Source organism: Phodopus roborovskii, unplaced genomic scaffold (assembly GCF_943737965.1).
Source record: "Phodopus roborovskii unplaced genomic scaffold, PHOROB, whole genome shotgun sequence".
Taxonomy (NCBI): Eukaryota; Metazoa; Chordata; class Mammalia; order Rodentia; family Cricetidae; genus Phodopus; species Phodopus roborovskii.
This window is the reverse complement of record NW_026126540.1, coordinates 25,913,792-25,934,140: the sequence shown is the minus strand read 5'-3', so window position 1 is coordinate 25,934,140 and position 20,349 is coordinate 25,913,792. Positions and strand designations below refer to the sequence as shown.

Sequence of the window (20,349 nt, the reverse complement as noted above, 5' to 3'; positions counted from 1 at the left end):
AGGCTTGGTTAGGTGGAGGCTGAATGGTCAATAGCTGAAATGGGAGGGGGGAAAGAAGTAGATTGAAGTAAATAGAGTTCCTGATTCATTCTTGCTGCCACTGTGGTGGCTTTTGATAGGAAGGTGGCAGAGGCTCCTGCTGGCAGAACACCAGAGTGTAGTCAGGCCGTGCTCCCAGGCAGCCTCTAGATCCTTCTTGCACCCAGGGGCGCTGGATGGATTTGGTATTGGGTAGCAGAAAAGAAAGGGAGAATGCCTGCAAGATGAGTGGACTCTAAGAAGCTCGTGGCACTTCCCAGCCCAAGTCTGAAATGATCTTATGGTTGTGTTTGGCAACTGGTCCTGAATATTAAAGGCTATGTGTGTGAAGAGCAGACTGGAGCCTGCATTTCTTTCCTGTCTGGTGTGGGGGTGCCCGGTGAGGGATGTCTTGGCAATAAGGTCTGTATCTACAGCTCCTTGGGGCCCTTAGCGGAGAGGTGACAATGCTGTCTTCAGACTAGAGCAGCTTTAAGAATGCAGGTGACAGGTGTGGAAGCCCCTATTGTTTGACATGTAGCTGTGGTTCAAGAGACTTCAGTCCTACCTCTCCTTTGGCTTCTGAAGTGGACTTGGGTAGTCATCAGCATGGGAGAAATGGTCAGAATAGCTTGGCAGTGACCCGGTTTCCCCCAGAGTTCTTATCCCCAGAGGGCCGAGGTGCCACAAAATCAAAAGCCATGTGATGCTTGACCCGGCCCTTACCCTTACTCCAAAGAGCGATCAGACCGAAGCAGAGGGTCACCGAGGTGAGGAAGGGGAGGAAACCCACTGCCAGCACCATAGCCACACCCCTGCTGTCCAGAAAGAAAGGCCCTGGGATCCCTGGTGTGGTGATGTTGGGGTCAGAGAGAGTATCATTTGGTGGTTCAACTTGGACAACTTCCAGCCAGGTCCTCAGAGAGTCATTCCCAGCGACATTGCTGACTACACAGACATAGGCCCCCTTGTCCCGCAGTTGCACCGAGCGAATCTCCAGTGTGCCATCCTCTAGGACCCTTACTCTCCCAGCCTTTCCCAGCCAAGCTCCCTGAGGCCTCATCCACGAGATGGTGGGGGCTGGATCTCCATCTCCAGAGCAGGAGAAAACAGCCTGCCCTCCCTCCTCCACAATAACCCACCGAGGCCCTGACTTTCGGATCAAGGCTGGTTTGCAGGTGAAGTGGCCTGGAGGTAGAATGTCTGAAAACTCCCTTAGGCTCTTCCCTTGGACATGCTGGGGCCCAGCACAAGCAGGGGGGGATGTGCCAAAGTCCAGGTGGCGGCGGAGGCGGAGCAGCCAGAGGAGGCGGCAATCACAGGTTAGGGGGTTACCAGACAGCCTCAGGGTGACTAGTTTGTCAGGAGAAGGAAAGGCTGTTTCCTCTAGAGTCTGAAGAGCATTGTCTGCTACATCCAGCAAGTGGAAGGCAGTCAGGCCGTGGAAGGCATGGGCAGCGATGGAGGTGAGACAGGCTCCTGACAGCCTTAGCTCCTGGAGCCGGACCAGGGGGCTAAGCCTTCGGGCTGGAATGGCTGAGATAGGATTCTGAGATAGATCCAAGACTCTGAGGAAGCTCAGGTGGTATAGTGCTTGGAAGGGCACTGAGCTCAGATTGCAGCGGGTGATGGCCAGGGTGCTCAGATTGAGCCCAAGCAGGCTCCCTGGGTCCAGGGCCTCCAGAGATGGCCAATGGTGGATCTCCAGGTCCTTTAGCTTCCCGAGCCCTCGAAGTGCTCCAGCTGGCAGCCTCTCAATATCCAGTTCTCGAAGCCTAAGAGCTACTAGTTCTGGGAGCTGGGCAAGGGCTAGTCCAGGCACTGTGCTGAGGTTGCAGCGTTCCAGGGTGAGGGTACTTAACTTGGCCAGCCCTGCAAAGGCCCCGGGAGCCACAAACACCAAGTGATTGTCTCCAACCTCCAGCTGCTGGAGGCTGCCTAGCTCAGCAAAAGCTCCATCTAAGAAGAGGACAATCTGATTGAGGCGGAGGTCCAACAGCGTGAGAGCAGACAGACCTGAGAAGATCCCAGGACCCACAATTCTCAGTCGATTGCCCTGGAGTCTCAGAGTGAGTAGACTTTGTAAGCCATGGAAAGCCCCAGGCTCAAGGGTAGAGAGCTGGTTGTAGCTGAGGTCCAGTTCTTGGAGCTGGCCCAGGCGGGACAGCATGCCCCGCTGAAGCCCCCACAGGCGGTTTCCACTCAAGTCCAGGAGTTCTATGTCCAACGGAAGCCCTCCAGGGACAGCTTCCAGTCGCCTATGGGCACAGAGTACTGCCCGGGTCTGGGAGGTGCAGTCACACACCGTAGGACAGCTACTGATGCTCCCTCCAGGTAAGAGGAGCAGGAAAAGGAGTGGGGACCATGGGAGCCAGGCTTGCTTTGGAGCTGTGGCTGCATCCATTCCCTGAGGCCTGGAATAGATGATGATATGGCCTTTTTTGGAAAGTGGCTTTAGATTATGGTGACCCCATACTCCCCTGAGCTTTCTTAAAGGGGAGGAAAAGTGGTCTGTGGTCTCAATCTTGCCAGCAAGTGTGCCACACAACTGGGGAAACCCTGTACCACCTCCCTGGGGCATCTTAAGGCCCTTTTATGGGGAAATCTCTCCTTTGCAGTCCTGGGTAACCAGCCATGAACTTCCTGTGCATGGGTTCCTAGTCAAGCTGATTTCTGTGGTGGAAGGTTTAAGGGACTGAGTAGTAGGAAAAGAACTCTGCATTTCCCTGCATTTCTCCCTATATCTATGAGACCAGGGATACCTCAGGTTCTGTCTTCATGATATTTGCTCCCTGAAAACTCTGTTCTGTTCCTCTCACACACACACCCCTGTTTTTTGTTTTGGTTTGTTTCTTTTTGAGACAGAGTTTCTCTCTGTAATAGCTCTGGCTGTCCTGGAACTCAATTTGGAGACCAGGCTGGGTTAGAACTCACAGAGATCCAATCGCTTCTGCCCTAGGCTGGGATTAAAGGTGTGTGCCACCACTGCCTCGTTCTCTCTCCCCCTCCTGTATTTTGTGCCTACAATTTTCCCTAAGGCTCAGACTGGAATTTCTGATCCTGTGCTGACCAGAAAGAGGGTCCTTACCTTGACCAGTCATCAGAAGCAAAGGGACATGCAAACTCCAGCTTTGCTCCAGGCTCTGCACTCCTTTAGCCTGGCCCAGGGCCCAGGCTCTGGACGAGCCAATGTGGTGTCCCCAGAATGTTTGTGGGGATGACAAGCCTGGCTGTATATTAGCAGGGGCACTGGATGACAAGACTGGGGATCCCTTATAAGAGCTCCAAGGACAGCACCTCTTCCTTTATAAAGGGGTTGGGATGTGGGAACTATCTAAAAAGTACTGCGAGTTTGCATGGGTCCTCAGCCTTGGGCTACTCCTCTATCCTTCCTTACTGGTGTTTTGAGTCTAGTTTGTATGTGCATCTGAAGGAGAGCTTTGAACCCTTTCTGCCTGAGCTGCCCGAGAAGACACAAGAAATGGTTTGTGATCCAAGGAAGCATGGAGAGAGAGAGAGAGAGAGAGAGAGAGAGAGAGAGAGAGAGAGCAATGACCAGATGCCATGGATGGGAGGCAGGGAGCCACTGGCTAGGATAGGGGACACCTGGATCCAAGCAATGCACAGCACCCATCTATATAAAGTGGGTCTCTGGGTACCAGAAGCCTGGGCAATATCAGCAGATAGTGACCATGATAACTGTGGGAAGCTGGGCAAGGTGATAGAGATGGAGACCCCTTAAGCGTCGAGTGCTTCTGCTTGCTTTGCAATAGGGACCTCAAGGAGGAGGAATGCTAGAATTAGAAAGAGATGGCAGGGGGACAGGAGCAGGACAAGCTGACATCCCTGCAGGCCACCTGCTGTGTTTCCCCTGGCTGCAGGTCCTGCACCTCTGGACTTTGGGGCCTGAAGTTTTCTGGACCCTGTGGAGTCAGCTTTCTGCTGCATGCCCTATTTTCTTCCAGGTGGGACACAGGAGGGGCTGTTAGGAGATGCGACTTTCTGTCCTTCCCGCACTCTTGGAGAACCATTCTGGAGGTTTTTCTCTAGCCACTTAAGAGGACCAAAGTGGTTGGGAAACCAAAGATGCCAAGTAGAATCCTCAGTAGGGAGGCTAGAGGAAAGAGCAGGAGATGAGGGATGCAGGGAAACTGTTGTGGGGTGCCTTGGGGAGGGGGGAGATTGGCAAGGGGCAATGGCTGCTAATCATGACCCCCTGACCCCCTCTCAGACCAACAGGCATCTCTGGGGTGCCAAGAATTCTCAGCCTCCCATCTCCCGTGCCTGTTCTGGGAAGTTCACCTGGCAGCTACTCTTGCTGCCATCACTGTCGCTGCAGTTCCTGCTCATCTCGTTGCTCTGCACTCAGCAAAAGTGCAGTGAAGCATGTGTGCCAGCTCCCTCCTGCCTGCTTCCAGAGTTTCCTCTTTGTCCACAAAGCCTGCTGGCTCAGTGGCTGGGGGACTTTGGGTTAACATCTTTTATTTATTTATAAGGTGGCTAATTTAATCATAGTCTTTCTTTCTTATCCTCTGTGGCTACAGGACTGGCCTCTGGGCACTTTGCAGGTAGAGATAGATGTTACAAAAGTGCTTTCTCTCCTGGGGCCTGGAGTCTGGGGCATTGCCCCCTCAGGGATATGGAGCTCTCTTTTGTCTTTATGTGACAGCCACAGACCCATAGGAACACATATCCACTTTAAAGCACACCTGATCGATGCATGGAGACCTGCATGGGGGGGGGTCACTTAGGAGAGAGATTTTTGGAGTATCCACATTAACTATAGCGGGAAAATCCTTTCTAGAGGTAGATGGAACACTAGGGGGAAGGAAGGGTGGTCTCCTTGGAGTCCCCCCACCCCAACCAGGGTTATCTGGGACATTTTAGTTTCCCAATACAGTCCTGTGGGGCAGGATGAATGGTTGGCTGGGGTGGAGCGTGCACAAGCTCCCTTTCCTTTACAGGCACACTTAGCCTGGCCTTGTCTTTGAGAAAGCCATGGAAAAGGGCAACTGAGACTTCCGCAAAGAGGGCAGGGGCACTTACCGGAGAAGCTGGAGGCTGGCATCAAGTTAAACGCTGCATCTCTCTAGGGCTGGGGTCTGTCCCATCCGGGCTGCACCTTTGCCCCTCCACTTTTCCTGTGTGTATGAATGACTCCCCACTCCTCACTGCCAAGCCGTCTGCAGCATCAGCTGGCTGGCGGGACTGCTGCGGTAGCTGCCGCCGCCCGCCGCGCCGCTGTTATTACTGCTACTGTGGCCTCGCTGCCAAGACCAAGGGAGAGAAAAGGAGCCAGAAAGCATTTCTCCTCCTCCTTCTTCCCCCTTTCTCCCCCCCTTCTCTCTTTTAAAACCAGGAGAGAATGAGTCTGCAGCAACCCTGTTGGTGCAAAATAAATAAATAAAGCAACCAGGGAGGGCTGCAGCAAGCGCCACTATGGGATGATGGAATGGGGCGGGGGATGAAGTGGGGGACTCTGGGGCTGGGGCAGGGGCAGGGTCTGCCACTGAGACTTTCTGGGAAGCTTCAAAGAGTCCTGACATCCTGGTTCCTCCTGGGGAGCTAGAGAGCTCCCGGGATGCTACTTCCACAGCTTCTAGTTTCTTCGCAGGGTAATTCTGTGCAATCTCTAAATCTAAACGGTCTTATGGGTATCATTTGTCGGAAGTTCTCAGTCCAGAATATCTTCCTGCAGCTTAGTTTGTCATTCCGCCAGTGCCAGGTACCTGAGCATCAGTTTCCAAGTCTCCCTGGGGGGACTTCTTAGTTTGGGGGATAATCTGGGGGACTAAAATTGCTATAAAACAGATGGATTGCTGACTTGATACAGGAACAAGACTGCAGAGCAGCTGTGTACCCTGGGCAGTCACATTCAAGTCTCCCACCACCCAACACACGTGCTCTGCACCCTTCCACAAGTACACACACACACACACACACACACACACACACACACTCACACTCATTTCACTTCCAGGCTTTAAAATCATTTTATAAAGAATGTACAAGTAAGGGTTTATGTTTACCTAGGAAAACCTTTTCCCTGAGAGGAAATAAATTCTGAGAGAACTTCTGAGCAAGACTATGGAGGAGAAACAGGTCCCTGCCCTGTTCCTAGTCATTCTCTCATGCTGGAGTCAGTGGCACACAGGCACAGAACAGGGGTGGCATCGCCCTCCTTCCTCATAGAGAGAGCAGGGTAGAGGCTGAGGTCAAGTGTACCCTCAATGGTGCTGGTCCTTGGGTTTCTGGATGATTAGCATCCAGTCCTCCACTTCTCTTAGGGATAGTTCACAGTATAGAAAACAGCTGGACCGAGCCCGGTGTTGATAGTGCAAGCCTTTAATCCCAGCACTCGGGAGGCAGAGGCAGACAGATCTCGGTGAGTTTGAGGCCAGCCTGGTCTATAGAGCTAGTTCCAGGACAGGCTCTAAAGCTACACAGAGAAACCCTGACTCGAAAAACAAAAACACAAAACAAAACAAAAAAAGGAAGACAAGAAAGGAAGAAAGAAGAAAACAGCTGGAGTTGGGATGATATGTTCTGGCATCCTGTATGTATAGGAACTCGTTGCTAAGACCCTCAAGTTTCTCTGAGCTTGGACTTCAATGAAGAGATTGTGTCACTGCAGGCAGAGTTGTTGCTCTGTGCTCCATCTCTGTGTGTAGATGCGTGTCTCTGATTAGACTGTGCTAACAAAGCCAGCTTTTAAAATGCACACAAGAGGTTCACATTCTAATTCTTTCAGCGATGGTCTTGGCATCTCCCACCATTTCCTCTCTCCACACCCAAACCCTATAAAACCGTTATTCTGGCCCTCATTTCCTTTCCTTCTCCTTTACATATCTAGGTATTTTAGATTCCAGAAAAAGGGCAGGGTGGCCAACAACTGCTTTACTGAATAAGAAAGAGGAAGGCAGAAGATCTCAAGGTTCTGGATTCTCTCTACACATACAGGTCCTTCTGACTGCTTGCTACCACCAGTCTCTGAGCTAGATGCATCTCCCCCAGCCGGAGCCCCTGGGGAAATACAATGAGGTAATTAAAGGACTGTTGTTAGCTTTTGAGCCTAGAATTGAGTTCTCTTCATCTCGGGTACCTGGATTTATCCCCCTATTGGTTTGCTTGTTTGTTTTTGGTTCGACTTGGTCACCCTACAGGCCTTTATATCCCATCTACCCCACACCTTCCAGAGCCAGGGTGGAATTTATGAGAAATCAAACATAATAAGCCTTTTCTTCATCACCTGCTACTATTGTCCTGCCAGGCAAACCTGGGGGCAGAAAAACCAGTCTTAGCATTTGCTCACTCCTAGGGAGACCACCCTCCATAGAGCACAGGAAAGGGGAGGCTGAGGGGATGGAGTCCAGGGAGACAGCCGGCTGAAGGAAATAGAAAGTTGTCTTTCCTCCAGGTCACTTGGTTAGCCCCTCAGGGGACTCGACATCAGTGCTGAACAGTTCCTTATATAGTGGAGGGAAGGCAGCTTGGACCACGATGGGGTGGAGGTGCTGGAAGGTTTGCAACTTTTCCACATGCTGGCTGCACAGGCTCCGGAGTTTCCCTTTGGGTGGCAGCTGGGGATGGTTAGGAGGGAATGAGGGTCAGTACTTCAGTGCTTACCAGAGCAAAAATGTCTTCCTGATGTTGTTGAGCCCTAGGTTAGCCCTCCTTGCTGCCTTCCCCCACACTTGCCCCTCTCCCCCAGCCGTCAATCCCATTGGTTAGATATATGTGTATCTGCAAACCTAAGGGTAGGTGAGGACTGCTGTGAGATGGGAAGCTTTCCTGGGTTCAAGCTTGAAAGTCACTTCCATGCCCTCAGCACTGAGCCTGGCTTAGCGAGGGCATGCTTGAATGACATACATGGCTCTGTCTACTCCTGAACTGACTTTACTCCCATGACTCTTTGCCTTGGCTCATATTGTTTCCTCTTCTGGAGTACCTTTCTAACTATCTTTTGCTTTGCCAATACTTATCTTACCTTCAAGCGTTATCTCCTCTGAGGACATTCCCTACCCCTCACCCCCTTCCCCTTGCTGGGTTAAAGCCCTTCTTACAGGCTTCCTTCTGTGTAGTACTTGCCACACTGTAGAAAAAGGATCCAGTCTGCCTTCCTGCCCCACATTTACTTAGATAAGGTTCATCTGTCATTTTTGTTTTTTTTCTCCCTGTTTTTTTGAGACAGGGATTCTCTGTATAACAGCCCTAGCAGTCCTTGAACTTACTCTGTAGACCAACCAGGATGGTCTCGAACTCATAGAGATCCGCCTACCTCTGCTGGGATTAAAGGCCTGTGCAACTACCGCCCAGCTCTTTTCTTGTTATAATGCTGATACAAACGCTCAACAACTGCTTGTTTGAACTAAACAGAATTTCTAAGCAGGTGCCCAACACAGCAAATATAAATCAACCTAGAGTCAGCCTTCAGCCGAAGGAAGGTGCAGAAGCCCATGGAACAGAGACAGGGAGAAAGATTCAGACACCATCATTCCTATGCAATTTCCAGCACAATGAATCAAGACTTAAAAACACCGCTCTCTTGCCATCTTCCCTTCTTAGCTTAACTCCCTAGAACAGTACCAGTCAGAGAAAAGCAGCCAGCATATGGGGATGATTCCCCATAGCTCTTGAATTTATTATCTTCTTGTGTTTTAGTACTTTGAATTTGCCTGGGTTACTACAATAATTTCTTTTATTAATTCAAAAGGTATTTGTTAAGAAACTTGATAAATCTAGATGAGGCACTGTCATGAGCTCTGATGTAACATCAGTGAATAAAAACTGTACTTTTATTAAATGTACACAGTAGCCAGGGAGTCCTAAATACAGCTATATGCTGCCTAACAACTTTTTGGGGGAACTATGAACCTCTAACTACAGTGGTTCCAAACTACAGTGTTTGTGAGTATATCCTGCCTCACCCCACAAGGTGAAGTTGTCTGTGTTCTTAGACCATACACCCGTTAGTACACAGTGTACTGCTCTATGTAGCACTAAGGCAGGGTGAGGGCTGGAGTCCTTCTGTTGGGTAATTGTTTAGGGAAAACCTCTCCTGAATGAAGGCATGAAGAAAAACATTTAGAAACAGGGGAGGGAATCCTACAGGAGGCAACAGCAGGTACAAAGGCCCTGACAGAGATGGGACCAGACGTGGCATGTTGAAGGACTAGCAAAGAAGCCACGTGGTTAGAGTAAGGAGCCAAAAGAGTGGTGAGCAGTCAGGTAGGAAGAAGGCAGGGGTGACCATACACAGACTCCAGGGTAGAACTTTTGGCAACCACAGGAGGGTGGGGAACGAAAGAGGCAGGTGATGGTCTTGCTTCCTTAAAAGGGCTAGCATGGATGCTGAGTGAGTGCTGTGTGGCTCCGACCTGGCTGACAAAGATGAAATGGGAAGTTGAGTTAGGAGTTTAATAGTTTAGTTGTGGCCGGTGGCTAGTGGTTCATCATGGAAGGTGTGATGTATTTTCAAAGTGGATCCTTCTCGATACAAGCATGGTGGTACATGCTTGTGATCTTAGCGCTTGGAAGGTGGATGCAGGAGGATCATGAGTTCAAGGCCCACCTTGGCTACATGAGACCAAATCTCAAAAAAATATAAAACACACCAAACTGGATCCAACCGCATTTGCATTCCAATTGCTCTCCCGGGCCCAGTTTCTCCCTCTTTAAATCTGTGCCCCCCACCACCACCACAGGGTTTCTCTGTGGTTTTGGAGGCTGTCCTGGAACTAGCTTTTGTAGACCAGGCTGGTCTCAAACTCACAGAGATCCACCTGCCTCTGCCTCCCGAGTGCTGGGATTGAAGGTGTGTGCTACCATCGCCTGGCTAAATCTGTTTTGTTGTAGATTGAAGCTCACATTCTGCAGGGAGAGACTGTTTGAGGTAACTTCTGTGTCTCAGTAGCAGCATGATGAGTGTGTGTCACAAGGGCCTAAGAGGATGACTACAAAGGTGGGTCATTTACAAAGTAAATTCTCCAATGGTAGCTCTGAGTTCGCCATTGCTCTAGTCTTTGGGGGCTCCCCATTGCCTAGCAGCAAAGCCTGCACGCTTCCTATGGCACTGAAAGTCCTCGATGGTGTGCTTCCTCTAACAGTTTTCATACCTACCTTCTGCTACTTTCCTGCTTCACCAGTCTACCCACTTCTGGTGACACATTTATCAGAATGCACCATGAGGGCTGGAGGCACAGCTCAGTCAATGAAGTGCAGTCCTTCAAGCTTGAGGACCGGAGTTCAGTTTCCAGAACCCACAAGAAGGGAACCAGCTGAAGGCTGGGTGTGGTGGTGCACTCCCTTAATCCCAGCGCTGGGGAGGCAGAGACTGGCTGATTTCTGAATTTGGGGCTTGCCTGGTCTACAAAGCAAGTTCCAAGGCAGCCAGGGCTACACAGAGAAACCTTGACAAAAACAAACAAACAACAACAAAAAAAGAAGAAAGAAAGAAAGAAAGAGAGAAAGGGAGAAAAGAAAGAAAAGAAAGAAAGAAGAAAAAGTGAAAGCTAGGCAAGGTAGTACATGCATATATTCTCAATATTTGAGAGGGAGAGACAGGCACACCTCTGGGGCCATCAGCAGTCCTTGGTCAATCACAGACCAGGCCAGTGGGAGACCCTGCCTCAAAATGAATAGATAAATAAGTAAATGAATGAAAAATGTAAAAAGGTGGCACCACTAAGGAATGATACCTGAGGTTACCTGGTCTCTACAGGCATTCATACACATCCTCTTGTGCATGTACACCCAATCACATAAACACACACACATATACATAGAAATATGTTCCATGAGCAATCTTCCCTCTACACTATTTGGCCTCCTTAGAGTTCCATTCATCTCCTTTCCTAAGCCTAGATCACTGCTCTGCCTTCATGAATGTTTGTGGAAACCTGCATCTTTTATGGTCTTGTTCTCTTGCTTCGAAACCTTTTTTAGGAATCATTTATGATGGGGGAGATATCCTTCTGTATGCTGTGAATATGTTTCTCTTATTGGTTGATGAATAAAAGCTGATTGGCCTCTGGTCAGGCAGGAAGTATAGGCAGGGCTAGCAGACAAAAAGTCTGGGAAGAGGAACTCAGAGAGTGAGAGAGACCCTGTAGCTGCTGAGAAAGCAAGAGGTCTAGGCATTACCAGGTAAGCCCAAGAGCATGTGGAGACACATAGATTAATAGTTATGGGTTAATAATTAAGAGAGAGCTAGCCAATAAGAAGCCTGAGCCATCAGCCAAACAGTTTATAATTAATATAAGCCTCTGTGTGTTTATTTAGGGCTAAAGGGCTATGGGACCAGGCGAATAGTAACTTCTGTCCACAAATGGCTCCCAAATAATTGGCAAGAATTTTCGTGTAAAATCTGACAAAAGTTTTTTTAAAAAAAGGTTCTGAATACACAGAAATGGAGCTGCACTGGGCTTCCCAGTCACACAGTCTCATGTAGGCCATGGTGCAGAGACCCTGTGGCAATCGGGCTTGTACAGCATAGCAGATTCCCACCGCAGTACACAGAGGCTGTCTCCAAGCTGCACAGCATGCTGCATGGCAGATTTAGCTTTTACTCATACAGACAAGAAAGGTTTTTGGGCAGTGTGCTACAAACTGCTTGATGGCTGCATAGACAAGAGTCAAGGAGATGAGCACAGTTCGCAGAGATGGTGCTAAACGTACAACTGAACTGGTTGTAGATAGCAGCCAGCCGCTGCTTTAGCTTTAGCCATGCTACTTAGCAGATTAAAGTCTCATGTGGTCGGAAAAACAGAAATATAAAGACAGATTCAGGGCAAAAACACCAAAAACCAAAAAACCTCTAAACAGTTTACAGTGTGTTTAAAAATATATGCAGGCTTGGGAGAGAAACAAAAAAGGATAACGTTCTTTAAAAAGAAAGAGCCCAGTGTTGGTGGCACACACCTTTAATTCCAGCACTCAGGAGGCAGAGGCAGGAGGATCTCTGAGTTTGAGGCCAGCCTGGTCTACAAGAGCTAGTTCCAGGACAGCCTTCAAAACCACAGAGAAACCCTGTCTCAAAAAACAGAAAGAAACAAAACAAGAGAAAAAACAAAAAAACAAGAAACAAAACAAAAAACAAACAAACAAACAAAAAAAAAAAAATAGAGCTGGGTGTTCGTGGTACATGCCTTTAATCCCAGCACTCGGGAGGCAGAGGCAGGTGGATCTCTGTGAGTTCAGAGACCAGCCTGGTCTACAGAGCTAGTTCCAGGACAAGCTTCAAAGCAATACATAGAAACCCTGTCTCAGGAAAAAAAGAAAAAGGAAAAAAAAAGAAAAAAGAAAAAAGGAAAAGAAAGCTGGGTATGGTGGCGCATGCCTTTAATCCCAGCATTCAGGAGGCAGAGGCAGAGGCAGACAGATCTCTTGGATTTCAAGGCCAGCTTGGTTTACAGAATGAGTTCAAGGACAGCCAAAGTTACACAGAAAAACCCTCTCTCAAAAAACCAAAAAAATAAAAGTAAAAGAAACAAAGTAATTAAAAAAAAAAGACACATAAAGATGGAGAATACACAGAGATTCTGGATACTGCATGTTACTGTGTTGTCTTTGAATTGTTTGACTGTTGAGGTAGGAGCAACAATCACTAAAAGACAGTTGATTATAAATGCTGCTAGAGTAATCCAACATATTTTGAAAATGCCTTGATGTCAAAATTTAAGTCTAAGAATATGTTACTTTGGAAAAGAGGTTCTGTTTTTATTTCCATGAAGATGAAAAGCTGTGGATTCCTTCCAGACTAATATGGTTTAATCAAGCAAGATGCCCTGAAGCAGTGGCCCAACATCTGAAACAGCTGAGACGATGCAGCCTCTAAGACTAATATAGCCAGGATTTGGCCATGGTTCTGGGTTTTCTTAAGATCCCCATGGGATTGACAGCACCCCCAAACATCAGGAAACAATTTGAAGAGAACTACGCCCACATTCCCAAATATTTGTAAATGTTTGTTTTCATTTAAACAGGATTGGCTATAAATTGTTAATCTCTTTCTAAAGAAAAAAAAAGGGAATATGATATAGAAATGAATACTTTGCATTGGTATGGATTTTGGTTTATTGATGCAAATTTAAGGTCAGTCTTGTTATATGTATATTTCTACTCTTGCTTGGGTATTTTGTTTATACAGCTTTTAAAACTGTAATGTATAATTAAATATAGATCATAGATAGTCACCAATAATTATCAAAATTTATAGTTTTGTTTTGTTTTTTGAGACAGGATTTCTGTGTAGCTTTAGAGCCTATCCTGGCACTTGCTCTGTAGACCATGCTGGCTCTAACTCACAGAGATCCTCCTGCCTCTGCCTCTCAAGAGCTGGGATTAAAAGCATGCACCACCACCGCCCCCACCCATAGTTATGCTAATTAGGTTTTCTAGATATACAGAGACACATTTCAAATGGCTAGGTATTCTTTAAAACTTTTCAAAGACCTACAGAATATGGCATTTAAAATATTTTATTAAGATTTTTCATGACAATGAGACACAACTGCTCCTGGCAACACCAATTATGTCTGAGAGGAAGATGGGCATTGAAGAAACTCCTTAGGGAGTTTGGCTTCAATGTTGCAAAACTGGCTTTTGGGCAAAGAGCTGCCCTGGCCTCAACTGCTGACAGCACCCTGTCCAAACTGGATAAACAGGTTACAAAGAAAAGTGACTGCTGAACTTGCCAAGGGACAGGATGGTGCTTCACAGTTCCTGCTTCATTAAAAAGTCTGCCAGACACTATGGCCTACGGGCTGAAGATGGATGCCCCAACATTACAGAGGAACTTTGGGTGACTGTCCAGGTAGCAAGATGCCTCTGTCAATTCTAGAATTTACATATTATTCTTCTGAGATCTTTGATGGAGCTGAAGACAGAGTGTTATGATTATAGTTTTCCTTAGTTATGATAAAAGATAAGTTACATAGAAAACTTATTTTCTTTGAATTTTGCCAAATGTTAGTGAACTAAATATTGTTAACCATAGTTCTTGTTGATAACTGTTTTGTTATATATTTAATCTTACTATGTTAAAGTTACAACCTTCTTATTTACATAGAAAAGAGGAGATGACGGGGGATATCCTTCTGTATGCTGTGAATATGTTTCTCTTATTGGTTAATGAATAAATGCTGATTGGCCATTAGCCAGGCAGGAAGTATAGGCAGGGCAGGCAGACAAATCTGGGAAGAGGAACTCAGAGAGTGAGTGACCATAGAGACGTCATGTAGCTGCTGAGAAAGCAAGAGGTCTGAGCATTACTGGGTAAGCCCAAGAGCATGTGGAGACACATAGATTAATAGGTGTGGGTTAATACTGAAGAGAGGGCTAGCTAATAAAAGCCTGAGCCATCAGCCAAACCGTTTATAATTAATATTAGCCTCTGTGTGCTCATTTGGGTCTAAACAGCTGTGGGACCAGGTAAGACAGAAATCTTCCTCTACACATTTATGTTCTGCTCCCTTTACCTTCAAATTGTGGAGAATTTTTACAGTGTGTGTGTGTGTGTGTGTGTGTGTGTGTGTGTGTGTGTGTGTAAGTTACAGGTCAACTTGCAGGAGTTAGTTTTGCTTTCATTATGTGGGTCCCAGGGATCAAACTTGGGCCATGGTGCTAGGTTTTGTGACAAATGTTTTTACCCACTGAGCCATCTCACCAGTCCCTTAAATTATTTTGAACCCCTGTCCACACCATCATAATTTTTTCGAAAGTGCCTCCTACTTCTAAAGGGGGAGGGTTTCCATGTATTCCCAGGTTGGCTTCAAACTCATGGAGCTGAGATGATCTTGAATTCCTGTTTCTCTTGGTTCCTTTTTCCTCCTGAGTGCTGGTATCACAGGCATGCACCACCAGTGCTCTGATTTTTAAGAGCTTTTATAATATTAAATTAGGGGTCCCAGGGATATTATAGAAAGAGCACTGGGATTAGGATTCATGTTATCAATTAATACATGTCATAGAAGTCGCTTTATTACAGGAAGATTTTAACACCTGTCCGATCATAACTGGGTTGCCTCATTTTGTTAATCTCACTATTAAAATATCACACGTTCTACTCCATATTACAGTTATATTAGAAGGTGTGCAAATCTCTTTATACCAGATTGAAGTATCTTAGTGGGGACAGGAACTGCATCTCTGTATCTTTCCACAGTGCTTTGTATAAGCAGGTGCTGGGTAAGTGCTGGCTATATTAAACTGAATTGTTCCCTGGAGGTCTCTTACAACTCCAGGCTAACTTTCCATCTCTTGGTACATGGAAACAGTTGTTCCTGCCTCCCCACTGCTGTTGCAAACGTTCTGACATAACACAGCACTTCAGCATTCCCTCCTGGGCTCCTGAAGACCCTGGCCCTGGCAGCACAGAACTGGCAGTGGGTTTGGTCTCTTCTGTCTTTTGGACTGCTCCTACCTTGGCTAGGAGGCCTTGGCGTTGAGTCTTGCAGAGATGATGGTGGAAGGCCAGCTCCAAATTGTATTGCAGATGCTCCACTCTCCTTTTCTCTTGGAGCCCAGGCCGGTCTGAAGGAAGGGATGGGATGAGAGTGAACTAGAAACAACACAGACAGTCTTGCCCAACAAAATTGTGTCATGTATCTTCTTGAAGAGGCCCCTCAGCTGAGTGAGTGTGGTGTGTGTGTGTGTGTGTGTGTGTGTGTGTGTGTGTGTGTTGGTTTGATAGCAGCTAACAACTAGGGAAACTGTAGTGATGAAAGGGTGGGGACTGTTAGCCTTCCAACTCCAAGCTACTTCAGTCCAGGTAACCTGGTCTCTCATGTATGTAGCTCATTCAGTGTCAGGCAGATTTCTGTCATGGAGGCAAAATGTTCGAAGAGAGTTTCCCCCTCCTACAAGAGTGACTCAGGTGAGCTGTCCAGGTGGGCACCAAGGCCTCTAAAGTAGTCTGTGGCTCGGTCAACTCCTACACTATCTCTGGCTTTGCTTCCCTCAAATACCCAGAAGTCATCTATAAAATCATCTTTCTTCCAGCTTGAGGCCATGTTAGTAGAGTTGGAAGACTTGTGCTGCTAATTAACAAACTCGGAGCAGTATGCCCACTGCCCTAGGTCCTCTGGATAGTGTTCAGCTGATTTGACTCTAGTCCAGTGGAGTGGATACCTAGAGCCCTACTGCCCCTGCAGACATTCTGTCTCAAAATGATCTCACACCAAGCAGTCATTCTCAATCTTAGTGGCTCGATCTGGAGGTGGCTGTTAGAATTCTGGGTACAGCTCAGATGAGTTACATCAGAATCTGGAAGTGGGACCCAGGCACACAATCAGTTCTTAAGACTCCCCAGGTGTTTGCCATGCAGCAAAGGAGACGCTGCCACACACTGACCCTCAGGCTGATGTCTAGTCTACTGGGGAAGTGGCTCGTTTTCCTCCCAGCTTCCCTTCTCCATGCTCCTACTGTCCATTATATACTGTTCTTGTCCTATCTTAAGGTTCCTCTGGATGCTTATCTATTTTATTTTCCAGAAGCATTGGGCAGAAATCATTTTGCTGTTTCAAGCAATCTCCCAGATTTAACCATGTCCAAAGGCCTAGGTTCTCCATTAGCTGCCATGTCCTAGTCACCAGAGTGCCCTTTCCCAGGTCCAGCCACACTCACTGGCATTGATGAGAACCAGGGCCGTGTAGAGGGCAATCTCATCCTCAGAAAAACGCAAGGCACTGAGGAAGTGGGAAAAGTCGAATATGGAGCTGATGAGCTCGCTGCAGCCTGCCAGAGTGGAGATGAAGAGAGTAAGCATGGTAGCTGGTCCCCAAGGGCACCACCCTTTGGGTGTTTAGAGCAGGGGGACCATCAGCCCTGTATAGAGGCTTTAGAGAGGATTGGTACCAGGAATTTCTCATTTCCCCCTGCCCCCTCACCCAAGGCTCGGAACAGCTCCACGCCACCATATTTGCCTTCAAAAAAGACTGTGTGGTTGTCAGCATTGTAGGCCCGGCACATCCTGACAAGCACAACTTCCATTGCTCCTGGATAAGGGGGAGAAAGATGGGTAGGCAATGTCAAGCAAAGCCAGGCATTGACTCTCCCAGTATCCTGGCTTCTTTAGGCCACCTCCCTCTACTTGGCTCTGGCTCCATCTCTCAGATTTGATCTGCTTCCTTCCTCAGCCCATGCTCTCCTCCCAGCCCCCGGCCTGCCCAACCCAGTGCACCTGCTTTCAGTAGTATGATCTGGTCATTCTGGCAGAGCTCCATGAAGCCTGAGAGCCGCTTGGCAAACTCTACCACATATTGAATGGCCTCAGTGAGGCGGTGGGCACAGCATTCCCACATCTCCCACATTGACTGCAGGGACAGAGGAGAAAACCTGTGATCCTCCCAGACCCCTGTGCCCCCCATAAACCTGTGATCCTCCCAGACCCCTGCACCCCCATAAACCCTGATCCTTCCAGGTCCCTGCACCCCCATAAACCCCTGATCCTTCCAGGTCCCTGCACCCCCATAACTGCAGGCAGTTGGTTCTACATTTCCATGTTTCAACTCTCAAGCCTATTAGCACAAAGGTACCCAGGGCCAATTCCTGTCAATGGGTTCCACTTACTGATACCCCCCTTTCCAAGCCCAGTACAAGAAAACCTGGAGAGGTATATAAGGGATGAAAACTTCTAATTTTTTAATTCCAAGCTACCCTCTTCCTGATAACCTGATCTTTTATGATGTTTATTCAATACGAGCTATTAGGATTCTGCTATGGGCAACGAAAGGTTGCCTGAGACTCCTAGAGGATGACTCCAGATAGGAGGAGATGGCTTTCCTGAAACACAGTGTAGAAAGTGAGATTTCCTGCTACAGTGGAGAAAGAGAAACCAAGCAAGATACAGTTTCACTTGCAAGCAATGTACACATTGTTACTTGCTCCTTCCTCTCCCTGAAGGTCTCGGCAGCTGAGAGATACAGACATGAAGTGCCAGCTGATTTCAAAGTAGTTGGTATTGTTCAAGTGTGACAGAAGGGATAGCAGATATTGTAGAGCCCTCAGATTTGAACTTGGCTAGTTCTATTGCCTTGTGATTCTTAGCACCTCTACCTTAGTGTAAATGCTGTTTTCAGAGGCCAGTTGTTGGAAGGGCTGAGGATGATCTCACAGGTATGTCTAACCTTTGACATGGTGATATTATATGGTTATTTACAAAATTCACACCTGAGAATCGAGTTTTAAAAATCTCATGCTTTAAAGCCAGGTGTGGCATACACCATTAGTCCCAGCACTCACAAAAACCAGCCAACCAGCCAAACAAACAAAATAGCCTCATGATTTTGCATTGGGCCACATTTATCACTATCTTAAGACACATGTAGCTCACAGGCTGCGTGTTGGACGTACTTCATCAAAGCTTCTATTACAATGACTGACACGAAAGGGTAAATGACCCTTAGATACACCCATTAGTGTCAGTTACTGATGGAGCATGGAGGCAACGTGGCAAGGTCCAGATGGACGAGGGGGCAGGTTGCTAGCCGGGTACATTTTCAGTGAGCAGGAGCTAGGGAAACACTCATCCAGCTGCCAGGGAATAGACAGACACACCTGGCCAGCCTGTTTGGATACCTTTCTGCCCCCATACCATGCAAGTAGCCATCTCTGGGCTCTTCAGGTGGTGGAGGGTGATGCCCTCCCTCCCTTCCCTCCTGTCTCCTGCCCTCTCACCTTCCTCTGGTAGCTGGTCACCTCCTCCCTGGAGAAGAGGTTGGTGCGCTGCCGCAGCAGGTCCTCCAGTCGCAGCTGGCACGTCTCTCGGTAGGACTTGCAGACATTCTGTATGAGGTACTCTGGGGCCAGAAGAGGAAGGCATAGCTAGATGTCAGCCAGTTCCCATCCTGACTCTCAGAAAGAGGCTTTCCCTGGCCTACCTTGCTGTGTCTCCTCCCTTGACTCTTTGTCCAGAATCCCCTAATTCCTTAGGACTAACATTTCATTACAAGGGGCACTGGGGGAAGTTCTTCCCTCATTTTCACCATCCATCCCCCTTCCCAGATGCTCACCTATGTCTGTCAGAGAGGTATATGGTGCCTCTGGGGCACTGCAGAAACTGGGACTGCAGTGGCTGTCTGGACCCTGCTCTGGTTCCCCAAGCTCAGGATGCCTGGATCCCTCAAAATGAAGTTCGCGTCTTCCGGAAGTAAGCTGTCTGTCTGTGCTATAGATGCTGTCTCTGCCTTCGGCTTTGCCTCGATCTGGGCTATACTCAAGATGGCAGGAGGCTCCTTGGACCTCTGCTTTGGTCAAGGTGTTGGAATATGGTGGCCCAGAGCCTGAGGTCCTCAGGAGGCCAGGGGGACAAGCAGAGGCCTCAGGCAGGTCAGGTGAGGCACCCAGCGGTAGCTGCCCATCTGGGAGCCCCAAAGTGTATGTAAGGGTATCTGCTCCGTGGCTCCCTGCGGGAGGAGTCTTGGCCAGTTGCTGCTGCTGCTGCTGCTGTTTCTGCTGCTGCTGCAGTTGTTTCTGCACTTCTGCATGCAGACTGTCCCTCTGCTTCTTGGACATTCGGCCAAACTTAACAGCTGAAGAAGGGTCAGAAATCAGTACAGGTGGTAGGAGAACACAATTCAGGGCAGGGTCAACAGGCACACAAATCTGACCCGCAGTCGGATTTCTCCTCCAGCTCTGAGTGTCAGCTTTCTTTTCTGGAGCTTAGGCTCCAGGCTCCTCCTGTGACTGGTTCTGTCTCTTTAGGATCTGCCCCACCAGCATCCCATCTCCCTAGAAAAATCTTTTTAATTCTAAACTAGACGTGAATAGTGACAGAAGCCAAGCAATGATCTTGGGCTGGGGATTCTGGTCTCAGACTGGGGCTGAGGTGGGGGTCCAATAGGGGCCTCAGGCTGTATTGGGGTCAGCGTGCCTGTCTGGGAGGGCTGGAGGAAGAGAAGGGCTGCGAACATAGGTCTCCCTGTGGTCAGGCCTGTAGGCTCCCTGGTGACCTAGATACTCACCACAGCCCAACCCAGGCTCCGCGGCTTCTTCTGAACATCCTCTTCTGCTCTCTCTTTCCTGCCTTTTCACTCCCCCAACCCCTCCCAGGTGTGGGGGCACAGCCCTTGGCCCCGCCTGCCCCTTTGCACCCCTGCATGTTTCCTTTTGCTTTGTTATTTTGAGCACTGAAAAGTGCTGACAGGTTCCTTCTGGCTCCTCCTCAACTCACAACCCCCCCCCCCCACTCCACCCAGGGCTCCTTCTGTGGTGAGGATGGGGGGTGAGGAGGGTGGATAAGACCCTAGGAACACCACACTCCATCCCCCACCTTCTGGGTCATTCTCAGGTTAACTCTGGTGGTGTTTCCAGCCACAATCCTGTGTCTGAGGA

At 48.3% G+C, this 20,349-nt stretch overlaps 2 protein-coding genes across 3 annotated transcripts in view; both read right to left on the bottom strand.

Moving 5' to 3' along the window:
- Positions 1-461: 461 nt before the first annotated feature.
- On the bottom strand, positions 462-5,129 carry Lingo4 (leucine rich repeat and Ig domain containing 4). The gene is given in 2 exon segments (XM_051199304.1): positions 462-2,432; positions 5,065-5,129. Coding segments are annotated over 2 exon segments (1,857 nt in total). The 3' UTR covers positions 462-640.
- A 1,766-nt stretch (positions 5,130-6,895) lies between these two features.
- Rorc (RAR related orphan receptor C) overlaps positions 6,896-20,349 on the bottom strand; it is a 28,301-nt gene continuing 14,847 nt past the window's right edge. The window contains exons 5-11 of one of the 2 annotated variants that reach the window (XM_051199057.1): positions 19,029-19,547; positions 18,694-18,815; positions 17,198-17,330; positions 16,905-17,012; positions 16,642-16,752; positions 15,440-15,549; positions 6,896-7,598 (exon numbers count right to left, since the gene is read on the bottom strand). In XM_051199057.1, the coding sequence (XP_051055014.1) occupies positions 7,437-7,598; positions 15,440-15,549; positions 16,642-16,752; positions 16,905-17,012; positions 17,198-17,330; positions 18,694-18,815; positions 19,029-19,547 (1,265 nt within the window). In that variant the 3' untranslated portion in view covers positions 6,896-7,436. The remainder of the gene's footprint in view (positions 7,599-15,439; positions 15,550-16,641; positions 16,753-16,904; positions 17,013-17,197; positions 17,331-18,693; positions 18,816-19,028; positions 19,548-20,349) is intronic. The other variant, XM_051199058.1, reaches the window with a different exon arrangement.